This window comes from Natator depressus, chromosome 23 (genome assembly GCF_965152275.1).
Source record: "Natator depressus isolate rNatDep1 chromosome 23, rNatDep2.hap1, whole genome shotgun sequence".
Taxonomy (NCBI): domain Eukaryota; kingdom Metazoa; phylum Chordata; order Testudines; family Cheloniidae; genus Natator; species Natator depressus.
In genome coordinates, this window is record NC_134256.1 from 825,047 (window position 1) to 848,707 (window position 23,661).

A 23,661-nucleotide genomic window follows, 5' to 3' on the forward strand; every position below is an offset into this window, starting at 1 on the left:
CACGTATTTCGGGGCACCCAGTGCGTCAGGCTGGAGTCAGTCCCGAGGGTCACCCCGGGCAGGGTCCAGGGACCTCCGGGGACCCGCCGTCTGACATAGCGCCCGTGGTTGCCCATCCTCTGCTGAACAATACCCTGCCCCAGGCTCCTGCTTGGCCTCCGGGCCTGCCTGCTGGCAGCGCCGCCCGGCGGGAGGGGGACCGGGGCGAGCTCAGGAGGCCGGGGGGGGGGGCAGAGGAGGGAGCTCAGCAGGGGGGCCCAGGTGCATGGGGGGGCAGAGGAGGGAGCTCAGCAGGGGGGCCCAGGTGCATGGGGGGTCAGTGACCCACAGATGGGGGGGTGCAGAGGAGGGAGCTCAGCAGGGGGGCACCAGGTGCATGGGGGGGCGGTGACCCAGAGATGGGGGGGGTTCAGGGGGGAGTACCAGGTACCGTGGGGGTGGGGCTGAACAAGTCGCACCCCACCCCCGCGGGAGTCAGTTCCCCCTCGCAGCCGCTCCCTTTACCCGGCTCCCCGTTCGGGCATCTCCGGCGCCGCCCGCTCGGGCTCGGCCGCTTCCGCCGGCCGCTCGGCTCCCCTTCGGCAGCCTCCGGCTCCTTCCGCCGGCCGCTCGGCTCCCCTTCGGCAGCCTCCGGCCGCTTCCGCCGGTCGCGCGGGGCGCTGGCTCGGCGCGGCTGCGTGCCCGGCGGGCGCCATTTTGTGGGCCTGGCCGCGGAGCGCGGGGCCGCGCCGAGTGAGCCCCCCCGTACAGTGACTGTGCCCCGTGTGCCCCCCTATGGCCGTGGAGAGCCCGAGTGCCCCCCCCGCCGCCGCCGCCTCCCCCCCCAGCCCGCACTCCGCCCCCCCATCTCCGTCCTGCCGCCACCACGACAGCGGCAGCTGCGGCCTCCCCGGCCGCCGCCACAACTCCACCACCACGGCCCGGACGAAAGGTCCCGTAACCGCCTCTCCCCGAGCGCCTCTGCCCGTCCGCGGGTCCGCCCGGCCCGCCGGACCAGGTTTGGGGGGGCTGGGCCGCCGCGGGGGGCGCGGAGCCGGGGGCCCCCCGCGGGCCGCCGGCGGCGCCCGCCCGGGAGACGGGGGCAGGGCCTGAGCCGGGGGGCGCCCGGGGGGCGGCGGCCGGGGAGGGGAGAGAGCCCCGGGGCAGGGCGCCGGGGGGGCGGTGGGGGTGAGGCTCAGATCAGGCGGGGGGGGCGCCAGAAGCAGGGGGTGCCCGGGACCTGCCTAGGGGGGTGGGGCCCTCGGGGGGGGGAACCTGGGGGTCAGGGCCTGAGATCAGCCAGGGACGTTAACGTGGGGGGGGCGGGTTGTATATGGGGCAGCCTTGGGGGGAGTATCAGGGGTCATAGGCAAAGGGGGAACCTGGGGGTCAGGGCCTGAGATCAACCAGGGACGTTAACCTGGGGGGGTTGTATATGGGGCAGCCCTGGGGGAGTATCATTGGTCATAGGAAAAGGGGGAACCTGGGGGTCAGGGCCTGAGATCAGCCAGGGACATTAACCTGGGGGGGGTTGTATATGGGGCAGCCCTGGGGAGACCTTCAGGGGTCATAGGAAAAGGGGGAACCTGGGGGTCAGGACCTGAGATCAGCCAGGGGCATTAACCTGGGGGGGGTGTATATGGGGCAGCCCTGGGGGGAGCATCATTGGTCATAGGAAAAGGGGGAACCTGGGGGTCAGGACCTGAGATCAGCCAGGGGCATTAACCTGGGGGGGGGTGTATATGGGGCAGCCCTGGGGGGAGCATCATTGGTCATAGGAAAAGGGGGAACCTGGGGGTCAGGGCCTGAGATCAGCCAGGGGCATTAACCTGGGGGAGAGGGGGGGTTGTATATGAGGCAGCCCTAGTGGCAGCATCAGGGGTCATAGGAAAAGGGGGAACCTGGGGGTCAGGGTCTGGTAGCAGGATCCTGTGGAGGGAGCATCAGGGATGGGGGGGGGGTCACAGAGGAAGGGAGGAACTAACCAGAGGTGGGGGTCAGGCCAGAGATTAGCGGAGGGGTGCAGAGTTAGGGGCTGGGGGAGGCAGCAGTAGGGAAGTGGTTATGTTGGGGGGGGGTAGCTGTGGGGGCTTGGCAGGGAGCTGAGCTGCTGGCACTAGAGGGGAGTGAGAGGCTCTGAAGGGGGGCTGAGGGGGCTCTTCTGGTCTTCCAGCTTTTGGGGGGGTTAAGGGAAGGCTTTATGGACTCCTTAATGAGGTCATGGACCCCATAGCCCAGCTGGGCAGTATTGGCCTCATTAATGTCCCCTTTGTTCTCAGTGGCTTCATGGACCCCTGCAGGCCACATGGGGGCTTTAGGGAGTGCAGTGTGGGCAGAAAGGCATAATGGGGTGTAACGAGGAGCGTGTAGTGGTATGGGATGTGTTGAGCCCCTTGTTTCCCCTCCCCCTACCCCCTGTATATAGAGAGACTCTCTTCCACAGCTGGAATCTCAAGTGATCCCAGTCTATCAAGGTACTGAAAGGTTTATAGTCCCCCAGGAAAACCCTCTCTCCTTTTATCCTCAGAGATGTATGTGAAGCACCTTTCCCCTGCCAAAGAAACATAAGTGCAACTGTTCCCTTTGTTAGTATTAGCACTTGCTGTCATTTGGAAAGGTAGAGCCAGAGATTATTGAATGCAGTGCACAAAAATAAACAGCTTAATCATGTACGTTTGTGAGAGAGAGAGAGATGCTCCCCTTCCTACTCCCCTTTGAAGGCAGTTGTGTAGTACAGAGAGCTGCTTGTTTGTGTTAGTGTGCCTTCCTCTCTAAGGAGTTCTGTATTTCATGTGATGCAGGGGTTGGGGTGGTAAGTATTCTCTTTTATTGAATAATTCAATTATACGTTTTCCTTTCTTTTCCCCACCACCAAAAAAAAAGTCCGGAGACCATCATTTTATACATTTCATGTAAGGAATAAGTTAATACAGTATGTATACAAACCAAGTGGGATTCTGCCCCATTGTGTTGACTTGACTTTTAGATTCATGCACCCCGCAGATGTGAACTAAAAAATGTCACAAAAGCACACAGTTTTCTCCAAAAATAGGTCTGCCGTGACGTTTAAACGGCACGGGTACCAGAGTGAAAGGTCATCTAGCTCAAACCCCTTGATTCCATCTAGAAACAGGATGTGGATCCATTACTTTGTTTGCAAACTCCATCCTCATTCCATTATGTTGAAAGCAGGCAGACTGTCCTGTTAAAAATATTTGGTGACCAACTCACAAGTGTGCAAAAAAAATTGTGGCAAAAGAAATCACTGTTTCCCAAATGTCATCACACATTCTCTCCCCCTGCCCCAACTGCCTTTTACGGTGTTATAGTTGATACCTGGAGAAGTTTAAGCAGGACAAGTAGTGTTGTACAGTATAAGCACATCGTTTATAGGAATCTGTTTTACAATGTCCTAGTTTCTCTTCGGCCTGTGTTTCCATGATCCCTTTGTTTATCCAACGTATTATAATGAAAAGTTCATATAAGTTTGTTCCTCACAATACTTACATGAAATAAATTAGCTCATGTATCCCCCTCAGTGTACAGTATACTGCCCCCGCACCTCCCCCGCTAAAAAAAACCTTCAGTCATTCCTTCTGTCCTTCATATTGAACAAAAACACACATATTGTCCTGGAGTATTCGTATTCCATCCAGTTTACGTTTTTCTTATGTGGAAAAGTCAAAATTAGTTTCTTAAAAGCACGCACAAGTATATTTATGTGGAATTGTGTTGTTTCATTTCCCTCTTGTTTACTCTTCTTCCACTGCAAAAAAACTAATTAGAAACTTCTATACATTTGTTAGAAAACGTCCATTATAAAACAGCACAAACACTCCTAATCCATTGTCGAAGACTAGTGGAGGATTTTTGTTGCAAATGTTGGTGCATTGTGAATGGGACTTTCACAATTGAGTAAAACTGGTGCGGGAGGAGGTGTCAAAAATGCAATTTACTTGTATTATTCCTTTTACTATTATTTTAGATTTATTTTATAATGGGACCTTTCTCCCTAACATCCTACCTCTGGCAGCTTACTTTTGCTATGAAGTCATAGGGATTGAAATGTCTCTTTGATCAATGGGCCAGGGTCAGAGCTGGAAAATGTTTACGTACCTGGCTAAGGTGTTTCTAGCCCTGGCAGTTTATGAGGTATGGGACCTGACAGTATGGATTTCTCCTAATTTGTTAAAGCCATATTTTTTTAAATAACATCTTCATGTTAAACCTGTCAGTTGTTCCACAAAATTTAAATAAAAGTTAATTTTTATACCTCCATAGTAGATCATTTTCCAAGCAAAATCTGAAAGGCTTTTTGAGTCTTAATCTACTATTGACTGATGTCATCAGCAGTTTCTGTATCAACTGTCATTGGGAACTAGAATAGCCAAATGCAGCTGAGAAACTAGATATTTGGTGGAGGAGAATCTTATACTAATTTCCACTTTATTGAGCTAATGTAGTGCCACTTCTTCATGGAAATAGGAATTGTTGTAAAATCAGAAGCAGTAGAATCTTAAACTGCAAAGTTTTGTGGAATTGTTGAGAGATTTCACGAAATGAACATTCAAGTTTTGGAGTTTTTTTAAATGTTAGTAAATGAAGTGACACTCAATCTTTTAATGTTTTCTTCTGATTACAATCCTGCATTTTCAGTTCTGTCATGACCATAATCCAGCACTCAAGACTCAGGCCCCAGTCATGAAAACGTATAGGCATGGGTTTAACTTTACTGCCATGAGTAGGCCCATGCAAATCAATGGAATTGCTTTTCATAGTAAATTCAACACATGCCTAAATGTTTGTTAATATTTTGTATTACTTGGTTACTTTCAGATAGTTTAAGGCAAAGATTTCTAGTTTTAGCAGTTCTTGAATTAGCCACTAATAATGTCAGGTGAGAATTGAAGTGCAGATAGATGAAGCAAGATGGTATTCGGAATGATTTAGTCTTTTCACCTGGAATCCTGCTGGGACTAGAAGTGAAGCGTGTACCTCTTTGGAAAGTTGAAAGCTTGGGTATATGGTATTTTATTTCTCAACTGCTGCTTCAGAAGATACCAGCCCTTGCAAACAAAGTGTTGGTCCTTTGGTCTAGCAGTACTTTATGGCACTGGTTGAGAAGTGATTAAAGCAAATCCCAAACCCCAGAATAGCCTTTTCAATAGCCTTGTTATACTCCTGGGTTTGTGACATCAGTCTAGTGCTGTAGCAATGTCTAGAATATCAAAACAACATTATTACTTCACTGCGGGATCTAGTAACAGGGGTGGGAAGGAGCCAACTGTCTAAACTCAAATGACTTCAGTAGTTAGCAATTGGGGCAAAAACATGCCAAGTGAGAGCTGGATTATGGTTTTAAAGCCATATGTGAAAGTTTCCCCCAGTATAAAAGTCCCTTCAAAATAGAAAAGAAAAGCAGCAGTTTGTAACTTAGTTACAAACTGAGAGGCAGTGAGCGAGACCCCAGTGCAGGAATGACATCAGTGTTTTACCTTGGGTTGAGAGGAATGTCTCATAGAACTCCCTGTGGAGAACCCACAGTTAATGTCCCAAGTTGAAGAAAGGCATTGAATGGAATGTAGCGTGCAGAAAGGCTGAGAAACTTGGGATGGAATTTCTGCTCCAACCTGAATGATTCTGTAGGCAACAAAGTACACTGCATTCTTGAGGCCACACCAGTTTGCAAAGTGAATATTCTCCTGGTTTCTCAGTTGACCTTATTCACGCTGTTACCATCTTGAGGTGAAAATCCAAGATGGCAACACTCTGAAGGAGCAGAGAAGAGTCAAGTTCTGGCCAGTTCCGTTTTTACTTCAGGATTGTACCGAGTCTCTCGGGGTTTTAGTGAATTAAGCAATATTTGTATCAAGGGAGGTAGGACTCCAAATCCTATTGAGATAGGCACGTAATTCTCTTTGAAAGGTTCCTTTGAAAATCCCATCTTTAACTTAGAGATCTCCCGTCCATCCAGGCCTTTGACGGCCTTTACAGAACTCAGGTAGTAACCTAAGACAGTGTACCACTGCCTACATTAAAAAGAGCCACAACGCACCGTAAAACAACACAAGATCTCCACCCTGCTGTACATACCGCAAAACTGGAAAAAAGCCGTTTAAATCTTGTTCAGAAGGATGCTAGGGGTGCACCACGGCATGACTGGAAACTTGCTCTCAACTAGTATAGTCTCTTCCCACTCCCACATGAAGTTTTCTCCATTCCCTACATGTTCAGCTTGTTTAATGGCTTTCTTACTAGTTTTCAGCGTTCATTCTTCTTTTTGCTGATTTTGTTGTGTAGTTTTTTTCCTCCACATATGGAATGTGCTGTAAAAATATCAGATTATTAATAGAAAACAAAATTCATCTTAAACCCTCCTGATCATACCTTTCTTGAGGTTGAAGAAAGACATTTGTCCCAAGGATAGGGAAATGTGCTATACAGTCTAGCTAGGGTTTCATATATTTGGCTTAAATTCACGCAAGATTAGAAGTTAATATTTCATGATTGTGAGATTAGATCTTGCAGACTTTTCAGTCCAGTAAACTTCCTGTTAACCTGTGTTTGTGGTTCATTTTCTAATAGAGCCTACCCCTTCTATTGCTTTGAAAAGATGCATTTTTGCCACATTTTTTGCATTCTTCTATGCTGACCTCAGTTACCTTGCAGCCATTTTTCTTTGTATGTTAACGTTCAGGTTTTGTAGTCTGTGGATCCACTCCGCTAAAACAGATCGCACTGTACGTGGGATTTCATGCTCAACTGCACCTGTTGTGCAAATAACTGTTGTAAAAAGGAAGGTTTTCTGCAGTAGTCTGGCAGCCCAGATATTAATCACCATCCTAACTCTCCTCCCCTGTGATCAACACTTTGGATAAAGCTGTTTTTTATAACTGTAAATAAGATACTCCCAAGTTTTGTAACAGGTTGGTTTATAGAGGAAATTTTTCTTTCCCTTGGGTCAGACAAACTTCCTTCTCTTCCATTTCCAGCTTCCATAGATAGTAAAACCATTTGTTTCCATATGAAATTGGCAGATGAGGGAGAGCATGTTATTCTGGACCAACTTTTGTAGCTGTGATGAGGAAAATAATTATAAAACCTTTAGCATAACTAGTAAATTATCTCAGTTACAGCTGTCAGTTATGTGCAAAATGTTTTCATAATTTGTCAGTTTCATATGAGTTTTTCATAGTTCAACCAAGTATTGTTTAGTTATATGAAATGGAACTTTGTAAATATTTAGCCCTTAATTTTTCTAAGCCATTTTGAATTATTTTTAAAAAGTACATGAATTGTTTTAATAGACACATTTGCATAGTAGAAATGCTCTTATTACATAAAACATGTTGTTGTTTCCTGTATTCACATGAAACAGAAGTTATTGTTAAAAGAAAACAGAGAGCAAAAAAATAATATTTAGTAACTCACAAGTGCAAGATTATTCTGAGCAAAATTCTTTCTTAACTCTCTTTTGTGCATAATATTGCATTTTGCACTTTAATCCCCATAATCCCAATGGATGATTTAACATTCCATATGTGCATATATACAAACACACCTTGTGTGGCTGAACACCTGTTTACCTTCAGTTCATCACAAAAAATGTCACTCAAAGTTCTGAAATAGTTTGGATAACTGTGACATTCTAATTTCTGTAATTTCTAACAATATGTGGTAGTGAAAGACCTTGAGCATACACCAAATTTTCAATTTTTACATAAAAACCATGTATTATTTTTGCTACTTATTTCTGTGATTTAAAAAAATCTTTCTAAACAACTGGTGTCCCATTTTAGAATTGATTACAATATATAATGGTTAAAAAAGAAGAAATCAGAAAACTAGAAATTGTTTTCCAAAAGGCGACACTTTTCCCAATTTTTTTCGGATTTATGCTGGTGTGAATAATAATTTTGTTTTCTCTGCTGCTGTCATATGAGAGAGTTCACCTTTATGACACCATGTCTGCTTGAGGTGGCAGCTGGTTCATAAGGGCTGTGTTTAGGTCATTACTAGGATTGTGATGTCATAGATGTAGTGCTATAGATAAAGCTCAGCATTCTGTTAAGGTAGCAGCGTGCTCTGTACTGGAGACGGCCCTTGATAGAAAAAATGTGAGGGGGCTTTAGGAAGGCCACAAGATGGGTACACACTTAGCTAAGGATTTTCCCACAGTCAGCATTCTTCTCTACAAATACGTTAACCACTTTACCAACTTGGCTTCTTTACTGTATAACCACAGTGAATGTAAATGGTGAGCTAGCTTATGAAATTGGCACAGCCTTGTCACTTTATAATCGTTTTTAGTCACACTTTTTAATTCATAGTTTTACTCATCCTAACTTTCAGATGCCGCTATAAATTGCCAGATTTCATATTCTGGTGTTACTTTCTATTTTGTTTGTGTGAAAACCCAAAACCAAAGTTAATGGTGAAATAATGTTAAGCCCTCTAGAGTCCTTCTGTCCAAAGACCTCAAAGCACTTTCCCAAACACTTATGAATTAACCCTCACATGCTCTCTCTGAGGTAGGTATTATAATCTCCATTTTACAGACTGGGAAATAGAGGTTAAAAGATTAAATAATGGGACCAACGCTACTAAAATGAGTCAGTGGCAGAACCTGAGTTAAGGAATTCAGGAATGTATGGCTCCTTGCCCCATGGTGGGTGCTACGCTGTGCCATTTCGCCCAAGATTTTGCTTGATATCTAAACATCTGTATAAAAGTGCTTTATTAGACTTTCTCTTATTCTGTTGAAGATTTGTACAATGACGAAGTAACTTGTATCACCAGAATTAGTTCTGTTTGGAGTCCTAGCAACTGGTTCACAAATTGGCTCGCAGTAGCCACAGGCTTTTACACTTACTTCCAGATTGTCCTCTTGTTCTTCATGACGTTTGTTGTTCACATATGCCATGATGGAGCAGGCTGATAAATTCTTTTCTCCAAAATGTACATAGGCCAGAGTAGTTCAAAGCAGAGCTGAAGAACTGTGTACTTTACTCAACAAAAATGCCAATTGTTCTTACTGCTGGGAATTGCAATTAGGGTGATTGCAACATGATATTGATGAGAGCACTTGTTCCTGTTTAAAGCCAACAGGGAAGATAGGAAATTAAGAGCAACCTTGCAATGCCCAATTGGCAGGTGCTTCGGGGAAGGTAATGCTGATTTAAGCAGAGCGATGCTAATGGGAGTAGCCTTTTTTCCCCTTGGATGGTAGCATGCATGCCGAAACATACATGGCTGAATGAATTTACCATACCACAGCAGTCCTTTAAAATACTGGCTCATCAGCAGTGGCCATAGGAGAATATGAATACTGTAAATAGCCTGCCCAGCTTGTTTTCTCTCACAGCATAGTGTGAGCTTTTCTTTTCTCCTCGGTACTGTACCCAGCTACACGCTGGACACTGCTAGGTTGATGGAAGAATTCTGTCAGTCTAGCTACCGCCTGTTGACAAGATGGATTCACTGCGGCACTTTAGTAAGGGTCTACACGACAATGGTGCAGCTGTGCCACTGTAACATTTCCAGTGTAGCTATACCCTGAGTCTCTTGAAGCCCAGTCCTTTGTGGCCAGACTGCACGATTATTCCTGATTGTACTTTTGTTTCTACATCGTTCTTCCATCTGCTTGTAAATGTCTGAAATAATGCGGTTTCTGTTGTTTCTGGGAGGCTGGTATGAATGTTTAAACACTATTTCTTTCCTTTGTGAAGCTGCCATTTTAAACCGGCTCCAATCCCATTAAAACCGTTGGTTCATCTAATCCAGGGTTGATTTTCCTATTTTCTAGAAGGAGTCAGATGCACCAGTGTCCTGGGTGCCCTGTGATTGCAGGGATCAGTCATGGAGGATTCTCCTGCCTGATCCTAACCTATAGTGCCTTCTCAGTGCTACCCGGGAAGATGAAAGCCGACTAGCCACTCCCCAGGCACATATAATGTTAGAACTCAGGGATTCTTGCCTTCTCTCTGGCTGCTCTAAAGGGAGGAAAATCTTTCATGTTATGTGTACTCCTAGTTTCTCGTGTGTTTTCGATTTGTCATGTGTGCGTTAGACTTTGGAAGTGTTTCCTTGGAAATCATAACTTGCTGAGATTTGGTGATCTTAGAGGGGCTTTTGTTTTTAACTAGTAGCAAAGCGTAATTTGCTGGGGGATGGAGAAAGGGTTGTCAGGCACCAGGTATTGTACTGAGCCATTGTTTTGAGATTCTGGAGTATCTGAGGTAATTGTTGTGGGGACAAAGGGAGATGGCTGCTGGAAGGGGAAATTGGAGTTGTTTTACCTATTTTTTTTCTCATTGGCTTTATACATTTATTATTTGATTCTCTGTCAGAAATGTGTATAGGGTCTGAATTCACCAGATATTGCTCCAAGCACTCTCATGTTGGTTTCTACCTTTGTGCCATTTGGATGTGTGGACCATGAACATGAACCCCGGATGGGCACTGTACTTCAGTGACTAGTTGAAGTTTATTCAGCTGGTGCTTGCCTTTCAAAATTCCACATGCTTGCAGGAACAGGTAGTCCTGCAGCAAGCCTGATCTTGGATTGAACAAATCTGTTATTAATATGTTGCAAATACAAACCAAAACAGGTTTGGAATTTTGGATTAAAGTGGGAATGGATGGCTCAGGGAAATTGGCAATGGTGGGATCCAGAGTGTTTGATCTCTAAAAGGTGCCACAAGTACTCCTTTTCTTTTTGCGAATACAGACTAACATGGCTGCTACTCTGAAACCTTTGATCTCTAAGGGGCTAGAGCTGGTTTCCATCCAATCCAAGCGGATGATGACCAAATGTTGTCTTCTAATGTCTGTTCAGCTGTCTGTGTAATGAGTTGCAGGACTTTAGTCCGTTCAAAATAACTTCAGAAGTGTTAACTGCATTGCTCACTGTCTGGGAGATATTGGGGTGTGACTGAGGGCTAGCTGTCTGAGGCTCAACCCAGATAAGACTGTGGTGATGTTGGTTGGATTGGTGAGTTTACCAGAGGAGATGGCAGGGATTATTTCTGTTCACTCAAGGTGTGCGCCTGTCTGTGGTTGACCTGGTTCCTGACCTGGGACGGCAGTGTCTAATGAGATTCCTACCTGCTGCTAGAAGAGCAGGTAGTTACTACAGCCGCTTTGGCCTTTTTCCATCTACTGGCAGCTAGGAAGTTGTGCCCGTTCCTTTCATATGCAGACTCTGCCACTGTCATCTCTGCCTTTGAAATTAGATTCCTCCATGCGCTCTACATGCGGATGCTTCTTAAATCTATGTGGAAGCTGCAGATGGTGCAGAATTTGTCGGCTTGCTTGTTAATCAGTGTTTATTTCATAGAATCATAGAATCCTAGAACATCAGGGTTGGAAGGGACCTCAGGAGGTCATCTAGTCCAACCCCCTGCTCAAAGCAGGCCCAATCCCCAACTAAATCATCCCAGCCAGGGCTTTGTCACGCCTGATCTTAAAAACCTCAAAGGAAGGAGATTGCACCACCTCCCTAAGTAACGCATTCCAGTGCTTCACCACCCTCCTAGTGAAAAAGTTTTTCCTAATATCCAACCTAAACCTCCCCCACTGCAACTTGAGACCATTACTCCTTGTTCTGTCATCAGCTACCACTGAGAACATTAGACCTGTGATGCATGACCTGCCCTAGCTGCATGTTGAATTCTGGATTGATTTTAAGATGTTGGTTTTGACTTATACGGCTGTAGATAGTCTGGGATCTCCCTGTCTAAGAGATGCCTCTGTCCCATGACACTATCATAGCTGCAGTCAACAGAGGCACCTGAGCTGGAGTCCCATCAGAATAGGCTAGAGGGATTTGTTGGTGGAATGTTTTTTATTAAGGCCCTTGGCCTTTGAAACTCACATCCTCCCCAGGTCCCTATTAACCTACCGGTGTATTACAGTGCCTGTCTGTTAGGGTGACCATACGTCCCGTTTGGCCAGAACAGTCCCTTTTTTAAGCCTTGTCCCGGCCGTCCCGAGTTTTTTGGCAAAAGTGGGCATTTGTCCCGTTTGCTTTTGCCGACTTGATCAGTTGGCAAGAGCAAACTGGACAGATGCCCACTTCTGTCCAACAAGCGGCGTGCTGTGCGGAGGAACATGCGAGGGAAAGAGTGGAGATATCAGCCCCTTGCAGGGGGGTACGGCTTGTGCAGGGGGCAGGCAGGGTTCCAGCAACCCCAGCCTCGCGTGGGGGGATGGAGGGAGGGTAGACAGGGGTACCAGCGACCCCAGCCTCATGGGGGGGCGGGGTAGGGAGGGGACTTGGGCTATCCCTGTGTGAGTGAGGAGCACTCAGGCCAGCTGGTGCTGGGGTGGGGAGAGGGCTCAGGCCAGTCCTGTGCAGTGTCCCATTTTCCCTTTGGGAAGTATGGTCACCCTATTGTCTGTCCTCCCTGGCCTTGCAGGGAGATTGGGGTTGGGCAGGGCTTGTGCTGACATGGGACTCTGGCATGGGGGTCGATTAATTTCTATTTACATGATCAGTGTGTTGTTTGATGTAATTTGGTGGTATTGATTACTCTGTTCATTTATGTAATGCAGAGATTGCCAAGGTCATCCAGAGTCCTGGAGGGGGTTGGGGGGATGCCCTTTTACCATTTGTAAAATCCAGATAAATCATTCCCCAAAACCACAAACAGACTGGGCCCCTTGGTTGCAGTCTCAGCAGGGAGGTTGAATGACTGAAGTCCCTTCTTTCCCAGAGCTCAGTGTCTCCCCGTGGAAGGGGTGAGACACATTAGCAGGGGGCAGTGTAGAGAGTGGAACTTTGCACCATCGGTGCTGTATCTGTCCTGCAGCTAAAGCCATGGTTTCAGTTTCTAGGGCTGTCCCTTTTAGCATATTTCAACAGCAGTGAAATTAATAGGAGATGTTTTTTAACGGGGCCAAAGATTAATGTCCTAAATGCTGTTTCTGTTTGAATTCTTGCTACTGAATAGCAGTCACGTCACCATTATTGTTGTGCGTTGCTTTTAACAAAAAAGGAGGGGGGGGATCTTGTAATGAGTTTTAGACTGTACGCTCGCTGGGGTAGGGATAGTGCCTTCCAAGATGTCTGCACAGCTCCGAGCTAATCTTGGGCACTTCTGCCAAGTAAATAATGAAGACAACGTAGAAAGATCCCTGTGAAAGCAGACATGATGATAGCTATTTGAGGTCTGAAGGTGTTTGCATCTTGAGGGAGAGCATTGCCCCTATGCCCTGTACCCCATATAGAATTGCCAACAAGGGGACACTCCCTCTGAAGTTTCCCTTCACTGCGGTACTGCTTGCTACTAAGGCATTGAGGAAAGGGTTACCCTTAAATTGGTGCCATATACATCCTGTTCTCCAAACTCAGGGATAAAATTTCATCCATTCATCATACTCAAAATCATCATTTTAAATAAAGACTTGAACAGTGATAAGTATGTACTACTTTGGTCAGAGCATAGAAGAGATGGGAAATTAGAACAAGATTAAGAACATGAGAATTTGTAGGATTCGGGAAGGAGTGAGCAGTATAAAAAAAGAATTCAAGTACTGCTTGCACCCTTACTTGATTTGTAAATTTGATTTATTTTGAGCTTGGAGAAAGCTTCCCTTAACCAAACCCCAGTAATTCTTAAACTGAATGTGACTGGAAAATTCTCTGAGGACATTTCCGATCTTGATTTGTTTTATCTCATCTCATGATAACCGTAGTTATGTGTGAACCCTAATGTGGTCTAAAGATCAGGAAGCAGCAGTGCATGTGTTTCCAGATTTGTCTTACCAATCCAAAATTAAGAGACAAATTAAATTTTCTTAAGGCAGCATTCTCACTTGGAAATGAGGGCTCAAACAGCTATTCTTTCCAAGGAAAAGTCCAGATAATTATAGATTAAACCAATGTTTTATTTATTTATTTAAATTTACACACAGAGATGCTTTTTAGATAAGAAGTTGCCTGTTTAAAACCCCTGGAAGAGGAGCTAGATGCTTCTTCAGTACATGATTTGCCGGATTTCATATAATAATTAGGATAGACAACAGGAATAATGGGGTTTCTGTGATGATTTGTTTTATTTTTATCTTCGTAGGACCACATGGTTTGTTGTATGTTGACTTTAATTCAAAGGCTGGTGGAATTTGTGATAATGTTCTCAAAGATTTGAAGCTGTAATTTTGCAGTCTCTGCTGTCGTATGTTGTTCAGTAGAATTATTGTATAGGCTTTCATTTTTTAAAAATGTGCATAGATGGGAACTTCTGGTCTGAGGCGTGTGTGTGTGTGAGCGTGAGAGAGAGTTGAATAGGCTCTGTTTGTATGTTCCAGTGACACAGATGATAACAAAGTCAACTGTTACAGATGTCTCAAACCAAGGTATATGGGACTAGTGTTACCTTTAGATTTAGGAAGCCCCAAGATGTCCAGCTGGCTTAAGTGCCTTGAGTGATTTTGTGAGGAGTAAAATGCCAGTGTGGATGTTTGCTCTGCAGGGAGGATGGGGAGCTGGAAGAAGGCGAGCTGGAGGACGATGGGGGAGAGGAGCCCCAAAATGCTTCTGAGTCGCATGAGAGGGGCCGGAAAGAGAAGGGAGAGAAGCACAAAAGTGACTCGGATGAGGAAAAGGCTCATCGGCGGATGAAGCGCAAGAGGAGGAAAGAGCGAGAGAGAGAAAAAGAGAAAAGAAGAGCAAAAAAGAAAAGGAAATCCAAGCACAAAGTGAGTAAACAAACATATCTTAGTCCTGCCAGGTATGGTAATAGGGATCCCAACTCCACTCCTCCAAGACCACAGCATGGTTCACATACAGAGTCAGTGATTCCAATGGCTGCCTTTACATACCTACCTTGTAGAGCAGGGGTTCTCACCCTTTTTCTTTCTGAGCCCCCCCCCCCCCCCCGAAAACTATAAAACCTCCACAGCCCATCTGCATATAAACATCAGGGCCAGCGTTAGGGGGTTGCAAACAGGGCTGTTGCTTGGGGCCCCATGCCACAGGGAGCCCCATTAAGCTAAGCTGCTCAGGCTTTGGCTTCAGCCCAGGGGCTCAGGGCCTCGGGTTTCAGCCCCATGCAGTGGGGCTTCGGCTTTCTGCCCAGGGTCCCAGTGAGTCTGATGCTGGCCCTGCTTGACAGACCCCCTGAAACCTGCTCGTGGCCCCTCAGGGGGCCCCAGACCCCTGGTTGAGAACCACTGTTGTAGAGAACATATTAGCTATAGTGTCCTAGGCAGAATCTCCCTGCCTTAGGCCTTGCCATATGGATGTAGCCCATCATTATGGCACCATGTGGTGCCTTGTACCTCACCTACAAGGAAATATGAGCTTACTGTTTAAATTAGACGTAACCCAGCAGGAGGTAACAAGTAAAGAAACGGTGGGGAGGTAGAAGATACCCTAGTAAGGAATCTCTTTTCTTTTTCTGTGTTTGCATATATCTGTGGGTGGAATGGAAAGGAAAAACAGTTTCATTTGGTAAACTAAATCTCTTTTTTGTGAACACCTGTGCTTGCAAGAAGACTAGTATATGGTAAATTAGAATGTCTGGCTTGTAAAGTCAAAGATGTTTATGAGACCCTCAAGCTAACAGACGGTGTAATATGAATTGCTTTCATTGGAAACCAATTAAACAAACTGGAAACGTTCCCAATTCGGACAGAATCTACAGTGACGTTTGAAATACACTAGAAGTCTTTTGCATCATAAATGGTCAATTCAAGGAACACTGTCAAGATTTTTGCAAGCCAGAATCTGAGTTACCTTAAGAAAGACTCGTTTATATTGTGTGTGGCAGTCCAGATGCCTGGCCACAGAGTTGCAATTCAAGCTTAGAGCGCAAGAGCCGCTGTACTAAAATCATACAATATGTTCGCCATTCCTTGCAGCGCCATGCATCTTCCAGTGAAGACTTCTCTGACTACAGTGAGGACTCCGATTTCAGCCCCAGTGAGAAGGGGCACAGAAAGTACCGGGAATACAGCCCTCCTTACCCTCTTGTAAGTACCCGCGATCAACCAGTTGTGGAGAAAGCTGCTCTCTCCAGCACTGTGTTGGAAATGTTGCAGGCTTTGCATACAGAGACCTGTCTCGCTGCACGCAGGGGCTGAAGGCCACTCTTATGGGCTCCTGGCTTTGCTCCAGGTGCTGAGCCCCTTCCATCTTTCATTTTTTTCCGTTTCTTTTAAAAATTGAATCATTACATCAGATGTCCCCTTTGGCCTTCTCTTGTCGACCTGAAACAGCCACTTCCCAACAAAGAGACAGGGAAGAGCAGAGGGAAATGAGCAGATAACTGCAGGTGCCGCATGCAGTTACCCTGGGAACTGGGCCTGAAGCAGGCGTGGTTTTCTTTCAGAGGCCATGGGCCTCTGACTCCAGAGGGGACCCTGAAGAATGCTGGTGATTCCCTCTTCAAGGAGCTGCCTATTCCCCAGCTTTAATCCTGTAGAGTAGTGGCTGGGAGAAGGAAGGTGACTTGAGTGCACCTTTCAGTGTCTCCTTCTAGTTCTGTATGATGGGTCTGTTACACCCTTTCTAACCGCACTCTGTATATACAAACTTGATGAAGAGCTTGTCTGTCTCTACAGAGTTCTGGAGTCCCTGGGAGAAAGCTGCCAGGGAAGGGATGAATGATAGGTATTAAATGAAACCATGAGGGGGCTGTGGCTTTGCAGGTTTGGGGATAAAGGCCGCTCTACTTCCACAGTTCCTTGGCAAGTCTGGAAAGAGGGCATGCTCCAGGGACCTGCTGTGCATCAGCCATCACCCTACTGTTTCAAATTGATCATTGCTTCATTGTTACCCCTTCCTGTCTGTCTACTTTTCTCAGTCTCACCAGCAGTATCAGTCCTCTCACAGTGCCCCCTTGCCAAAGAAGAGCTACTCCAAAATGGAGAGCAAGAATTACAGCATGTATGAGGATTACGAGAATGAGCCCTATGGCGAATACGAGGGGGATGAAGATGAAGACATGGGGAAAGAAGAGTATGACGACTTCACAAAAGAGCTGAACCAGTACCGGAGAGCTAAGGAGGGGACACATCGGGGGCGAGGTATGGCTGCCTTTGCCAACACGCTTCCGAGGCCAACAAGCTTTTCTAATCAACATGTTACAACTCTTGGCTTATTAAGGCTGATGATCAGTCACCACGTAAGGCTCTGATCTTGTAGTTGGCGGCATGCAGATGGACTGCTGTGCCTGCTCTGAGCCCCTGGTACGACAGAGGTCTGCTGCAGTTGCAGTGGCAGGGCCGAATAACTCATTAGTGCTGCACAGCGAGACCCAGAGACGTCCATTTCTTTACATCTTTTATTCTGCGAGGGCAAAGGTCAGATCCCAGTTTTGTAGCTTTATATTTAAAGGCACATTCTTTCTCTTATATCTAGATAGATTTAAAAATACAGGTGAGGTTAAAAAACAGTGTGTGTCCTTTATGTGCAAAGAAAACAAAGCCAGGATAACGTGGCAAGTCAGATTTCATCCTGCTAAAGTGTATTCAGAGTAAACTCTGAAGCGTACCATGTCGGTAATCCTGCATGAAGGATGAAACTTTATGTGCGGTAATTGCCCTGCATTCACAACGGCTACTTTAAAATGTTTACATCTTAGCCACTTTAAAAGTAATTGCTTCAGAATTTTAAAAAGCATTAACCCACTTAAAACCAAATAGCACCAAGACTTATTCTATGAAAAGTCTAAAATACACAGAACCTGCTCTTACAAGGAGGAGGCCAGTGTTTTAATGTCTTTACTAAGCGGGTGTGTAATATATATGTGTATATATACATTCTGTTAGAAGGATCGCTGAGTGGTAGAGGTGATAACCTGGGTCTCGGAGGATCTGAGTTCAGTTCCCTGCTCTTTTCTCTGCTCTTCCATAGACCTCTTGTGGGACCTGGGGCAGGTTACTGTGTCTCTCTGTAGCTCTGTTTTCCTGTCTGTAAAGTGGGGAGAGTGGCCCTGCCCTCCCTCATAGTGGTGTGGTGAGGATAAATACATTAGAGATTGTGATGCACTCAGATATTGTGGTAATGGGGGGCAGGTAAGTACCACAAATGGATAGATTCTGGTTACAGGTTCATAGAGCCTGAAACAGAACCATAGTACAGATATTGTACCCGGCATGTATTGTCTTTGCCATATTCTTCACTATTTAAATGTGACGGATAACCCTTACTGGAATGCCATTGGCTTTCCTGTCAGTTAGGTATGCACTTACGTTTGTGTTCCTTAGGAAAATGACACTATGTTGTATTAATAGGCTTAAAGAGCCCCAGCACACCCTCGCAAACTCATTGGTCTCACAAGCAGTGACTCAGAGATCGTTTGCTGTCATAATCTGATCTGATTGTCCTCTGTAAGTGAGAGACAACCATGTTACTCCTGTGAACTGACTTGATACCTGCTCCAAAGACAGCCGGTCATCCGGCGTGGTGCCACACGGCTGTCGGAGTGTTCGAGTACTGCGGTAGCAGACTGACGCTTGTTTGCTCGCTCTACAGGCAGTCGAGGCCGAGGCCGAGGATACCGAGGGCGTGGAGGCAGAGGTGGAATGAGAGGGCGAGGCATGGGCCGAGGAGGCCGTGGGAGAGGGAGAGGTGAACATCCGGAAGAGGAGGAGGAAATGTATGAAGAAGAAATGGAAGTAAGGCCCGTTTCTGAGCTGTATCTGAGTCCCCCAGAGATGGGGAGCGTTAAGTGGGAGAACATTCTTTTCTGGAATTAGAAGCGGTGGGGTGAGCATTAGTTTTGGGCCAAGAGTCCGGTGCACTGACTGCTCTGTTCTTTCTGAATTGCAGTATGGTGACAATGAAGAGCCAATGGGTGACGAGGAGTACGACGACTATTCAAAAGAGTTGAACCAGTACCGGAGGAGCAAAGAGGGCAGAGGGCGAGGTACATGACTGAGCCCAGAGCAGAGTGAATTAGATGGTGCTTGGGGGCTCTGCGCAGTCCGAAGAGTAGAGCCAGCCTGTGGTATCATAATGGTCAGGTTTGATTGGGGGGAGTATAAATAATGATGTTGTTTTGCTCTATTGCAGGTTTAAATCGGGGGCGTGGCCGTGGCCCCAGAGGGAGAGGAAGCAAGGGGATGGGCAGGGGAAGAGGAAGAGGCGGGAGCAGAAGTGGAATGGGGAAAGGTGGCGGAATGAACGAGGATGACGATTACTATGATGAGGACATGGGGGTAAGCAGATCTGCCTTGTCTCCGTTGGGGTCTTGCTGCACTTGGGTCATCTGTGGAAAGGTGCCCATGGGGTTTCTCTTCAACATACCAGACAGGCTTCCCCAGAAATAATTTCACTTGCATGTATTGAACTCTGAAATTTGGGACTGAAGTTGGACTTTCTGAGCCTGCCCAGGGCTCTCTGCCCGCCAGTGCTGCATACTGCCTTAGGCTCAGAGCCACAAGTTGACCTCCTTCTATCTCATTCATCATCGCTGAGAGTAAAGATTCAGACCTCGGGCTTCTGCAACCCCATTGGAGTACAGAACTTGGGAAATAATTAACAGTTCTGATAATGCAGAGCAGAGCATACCCCAGCTCCTTTTCCCACCGGGTTTGGCTCGGCAGGGCCTCCAGGGGTAAAGCCAGTAACTATTGGTCTTGCTCAGTAAAGTGACACTGGACCGGCACAGAGAGCGGATCTGCCAAGAGGCTGGGCTCCTTTTATCTAACCACTTTTCTCATCCTAGCTGCACTTCAGTGGCAGGAGACTGGCGATCGGTCACGTACTCCTGAGCTTGGCAGTCAAGCTTCCAAGCAGCCCAATTTTTGAACCTCGGGCATTGATTTTCTCCCTTCTTTCAAGGGGCTCCTCTGCCTGTTTTTGTCTGGGATGAGTAGTGCTCTCAGGCACTGTTCGACTGGCACCAAGTAATGCTAAAAGGAGGGAGGCATCTCAGGGGAGCCCTTATTGGAGTTCATGTCACCAAGTGTATGCACTGACCTTACAATCAGAAAATGACCCCCATTCCCCACCCACCAAAAAAGATGATCTCTGAAATACCTTGAAATGAACCCAAAGTCTAGACTTCATCTTTGTGTATTTCCCAGCAGTGTAAAAGTGGGACTGGCCCAGGCTTCATGGCAATAATCCCTTTTCTAGGCAGGATGGATTTTTCGGATTCTGATGGGTTGACTGAAAAACCAAGTTGAAATCTGTCCCTCCATCTAGCTACAGTTGGTCAGGCTGCAAGTCTTATGCTGCCTTCCTGCAAGACCTTCATGTGCACTTTGAAATGCATATTGTAGGAAGATGGTTAATTTCTTTCCATGGCTAGGATTTGCCTCTTCGTGCTTGTTAACTACACCCTTACAATTCCTGCAGGACGGAGGAAGTGGTGGAAATTACAGGCGGAATGACCATGATAAACCCCATCAGCAGTCGGATAAAAAAGGAAAAGTTATCTGCAAATACTTTGTGGAAGGCAGGTGTACCTGGGTAAGGAGATAATTAATGGTGGCCTTGACTTTACTGTTAAGCATTTCAGTAGTACCTAAAATGCATCCAGGTCTGTACAAGATATGGACTGAGACATATGTGGTCCTTGCATTAAAGAACATAGAGTCTAGAATATACGTTGAAAGTGATAACGTGCTGAGTGCTAGGAGAGTTACACCGACTGTAAGGAAAATCAAGTGTGCAAACACCAATCTGAAACAAACACTTGTTTTACTTTCTACTTCCTGATTCTCCGATTTTAAAAACACAGGATAACCGTGGGCCACAGAGCCCAGTTTTCAAGGATTTCAGGGCCAGAACCCCCGCAGAGAATCAGTTCCATAACAAGTGCCTTATAGGTGTTTGCTTCCCCCTGTTACTGTGTATGCTTTTATTGTTTCATTAACAGTGGGGGTGTTGTACTTTTTCTATACAGGGGGAGCATTGCAATTTCAGCCATGACATCGAACTACCAAAGAAACGGGAACTGTGCAAGTTTTACATCACTGGTTACTGTGCGAGGGCAGAGAATTGCCCTTACATGCATGATATCCTTTCCTCTTGTTCACTGTGTTCCCAGTCACCACGGAGATCAGTGGCTTTAAGTCAGTCGTGTGCGGCCCTGTGCAACAGGGAAAATGGGCCAGAAGAGTAGGACCCTGCACCAAGTGGCTTACGATCTACAGACAAGTGCCTGTATGATATCGATTCCCAGAATGTGGAGTGCACCGGCCTATGGGAGGGGGCCGTGAGGGGCTAGCTGAAGGTAGAGACATACTTCTCATTTGTTCTTCAGTCTCAGCTTTCGGTTTAAAAAAAGTCGGTCTCTAGCTGTTAGAATTGCAGACAAACCCTTCACATTGTGATCTGAAAAAAGAAAAAAGAAAAGGAGTACTTGTGGCACCTTAGAGACTAACCAGTTTATTTGAGCATGAGCTTTCGTGAGCTACAGCTCACTTCATCGGATGAAGTGAGCTGTAGCTCACGAAAGCTCATGCTCAAATAAACTGGTTAGTCTCTAAGGTGCCACAAGTACTCCTTTTCTTTTTTCTTTTTACAAATACAGACTAACACGGCTGTTACTCTGAAATTGTGATCTGAGTTAACTGATGCAGAGACGTCTACCTAAGTTTGCAGAGAGCCTGAAACGGGGAGGAACTGGGGGAGAGACTATCCTGAGTGTAACTTATGCCTGCCTGAGCCAGCAGAGAGCCTGGATGCTGAGGTGTGAACAGCCCCATTCATTTCAGTGGGTGCTGACTCAGAGGCCAGTGATGGCATCTTCATTATTTCACTGCTCACCAGAGCATGTCAAAAAGGAAGGGAAGGGTCTCATGATGAAGATCTGCACTAATGTTTCCCCGGGGGGAGGGAGGCTAGGACTAGCTGTTTCCTTAAGATGTGTAGGCTTTTAACAGTGTATGACAGCTGCAGGGACAAGAGTGGCTTCATGTTGGTGAAGGTGGGCTCAGCTTGCGAACAGTACAGTATGGAGTAAGCACAAGGGAAGGGGTCTTCAGGCCGCAGAGCTGCACAGAGCAGGTGGGTTTGCAGGAGTTTTAGAAAAGAAAAATGTGGGGTGTGGGACAGTTGTGTTTTATTTTCTGTGTCGGGACTACAGAGATTTCACATGCTTAGTAAGAATGTACCACATCAGAGCCATTGGTGGAGCACTGTTAAAAATAACCTGTCTGCCCACTGACAGATTTTTTATTAATTACTCAAAGGAGTTTTATTTTCCTTAACACTTCGTACGAGACTTTCCTTGTAAACTGTTCCACACCACTGGGAATTGTATCAATGGGGACGACTGTATGTTTTCCCATGAGCCGCTCACAGACGAAACGCGGGAGCTGCTGGACAAGGTAAAAGGGAATTGTAATGTGGGTTCTTTTCGGAGTGGCTTTCCTTGGCTGATTTTGCTGCCCATGCGAAACTTTCACAGCAAGGAGAGAGGAGTTTGTAAGATGGGGTAACAAGGGTGTCATTTGGAGTCCTGAGATTGAATTCTGAAAAGGGAAGTGCAGGGAGCCTGGTCTGACTCTGCAGAGCAGAAGCCCCATGCTTTGGGACACTTTCAGCTTGCTAGAACACTGTTTAATGTACCGTAGGAGACAAGCCCGTGCTGGCAGACTCTCATATGCAGCCTCAGCGCTGGAGAAACACGGGCCCAGGCCATGGTCTGAGCGGCCGTGCTGAGACGTGGCAAACTCATACCAACATGGGCTGTTCAGGGCGTTGCTTTTAACTGCCTCTCATTTCTCTCTCTCCCTCAGATGCTGGCTGATGATGCAGAAGCAGGTGCAGAAGATGAGAAGGAAGTTGAAGAGCTAAAGAAACAGGGCATCAATCCATTACCGAAACCTCCACCCGGAGTGGGCCTGCTGCCCACACCCCCTCGTCCTCCTGGACCGCCAGCTCCAACATCTCCCAACGGCAGGCCAATTCCTGGAGGACCGCCACCTCCTCCACCGCCCCCCCTTCCACCGCCAGGGCCACCCCAGCTGCCACCTCCGCCGCACGAGCCTCTCTCACCACAGCAGCTTCAGCAGCAGCAGGACATGTATAAGAAAATCCCATCTCTGTTTGAGATTGTGGTGCGGCCCACTGGGCAGCTGGCAGAGAAACTAGGCGTGCGGTAAGCATGACCCTCCCTTCCAACTACTTATGGATGCGTTAAGAGAAATAACGCTCAGTGGGAGAGTCAGGAATAGGAAGGGGGGGGTTATGTATGCCATTGATAGGTCATTATTCATACCCTTCTCTCTGAGGATCTTAAAGTAGTTTTACAGGATGAAATTCATCCACAGCCTCTCTCAGTCACAAGCAGAATGTTCCCACTTGTAGCCTAGTTGTTGTTTAATGTAGTTAATACATGGAATTTCTTTGTGTTATTGGCATAGTAGTAAAATTCTCCCTATATGCATCTCAGAATTTCTGTGGATCCTTTAGACACAGTACAGGGTGAATAGGAACCTGTGTGTTGCTTCACTGCACGCAGAACGCTACTGACCCCTTACAGCAGTCACGGAGACAGTGTAATCAGAACATTCTGTATTTCCTGTTCTCTCTCTATGGAGTAGGCTCGGAAATAGGCCAGCCAAGGTTCTGCTCCTGACATCTGGTTTGCTACAAGGTTAGCCTGTCTTCCTTGCTCAGAGAGACCTCTGTGCCATGGCATGGTGGTCTAGGCAGGAGGGGGGTGCACTGTGTGAATTCAACATCCTGCTGCCATTTCATAGCAGTGTACAGAAGGG

At 46.6% G+C, this 23,661-nt stretch overlaps 1 protein-coding gene across 1 annotated transcript in view; it reads left to right on the forward strand.

The window, feature by feature from the left end:
- The first annotated feature begins 774 nt into the window (after positions 1-774).
- ZC3H4 (zinc finger CCCH-type containing 4) overlaps positions 775-23,661 on the forward strand; it is a 30,099-nt gene continuing 7,212 nt past the window's right edge. The window contains 12 exon segments of the mRNA XM_074937920.1: positions 775-883; positions 886-931; positions 14,454-14,679; positions 15,844-15,954; positions 16,788-17,010; positions 18,461-18,603; positions 18,758-18,854; positions 19,001-19,146; positions 20,291-20,404; positions 20,841-20,952; positions 22,160-22,269; positions 22,681-23,042. Coding sequence (XP_074794021.1) covers positions 775-883; positions 886-931; positions 14,454-14,679; positions 15,844-15,954; positions 16,788-17,010; positions 18,461-18,603; positions 18,758-18,854; positions 19,001-19,146; positions 20,291-20,404; positions 20,841-20,952; positions 22,160-22,269; positions 22,681-23,042 — 1,799 coding nt within the window.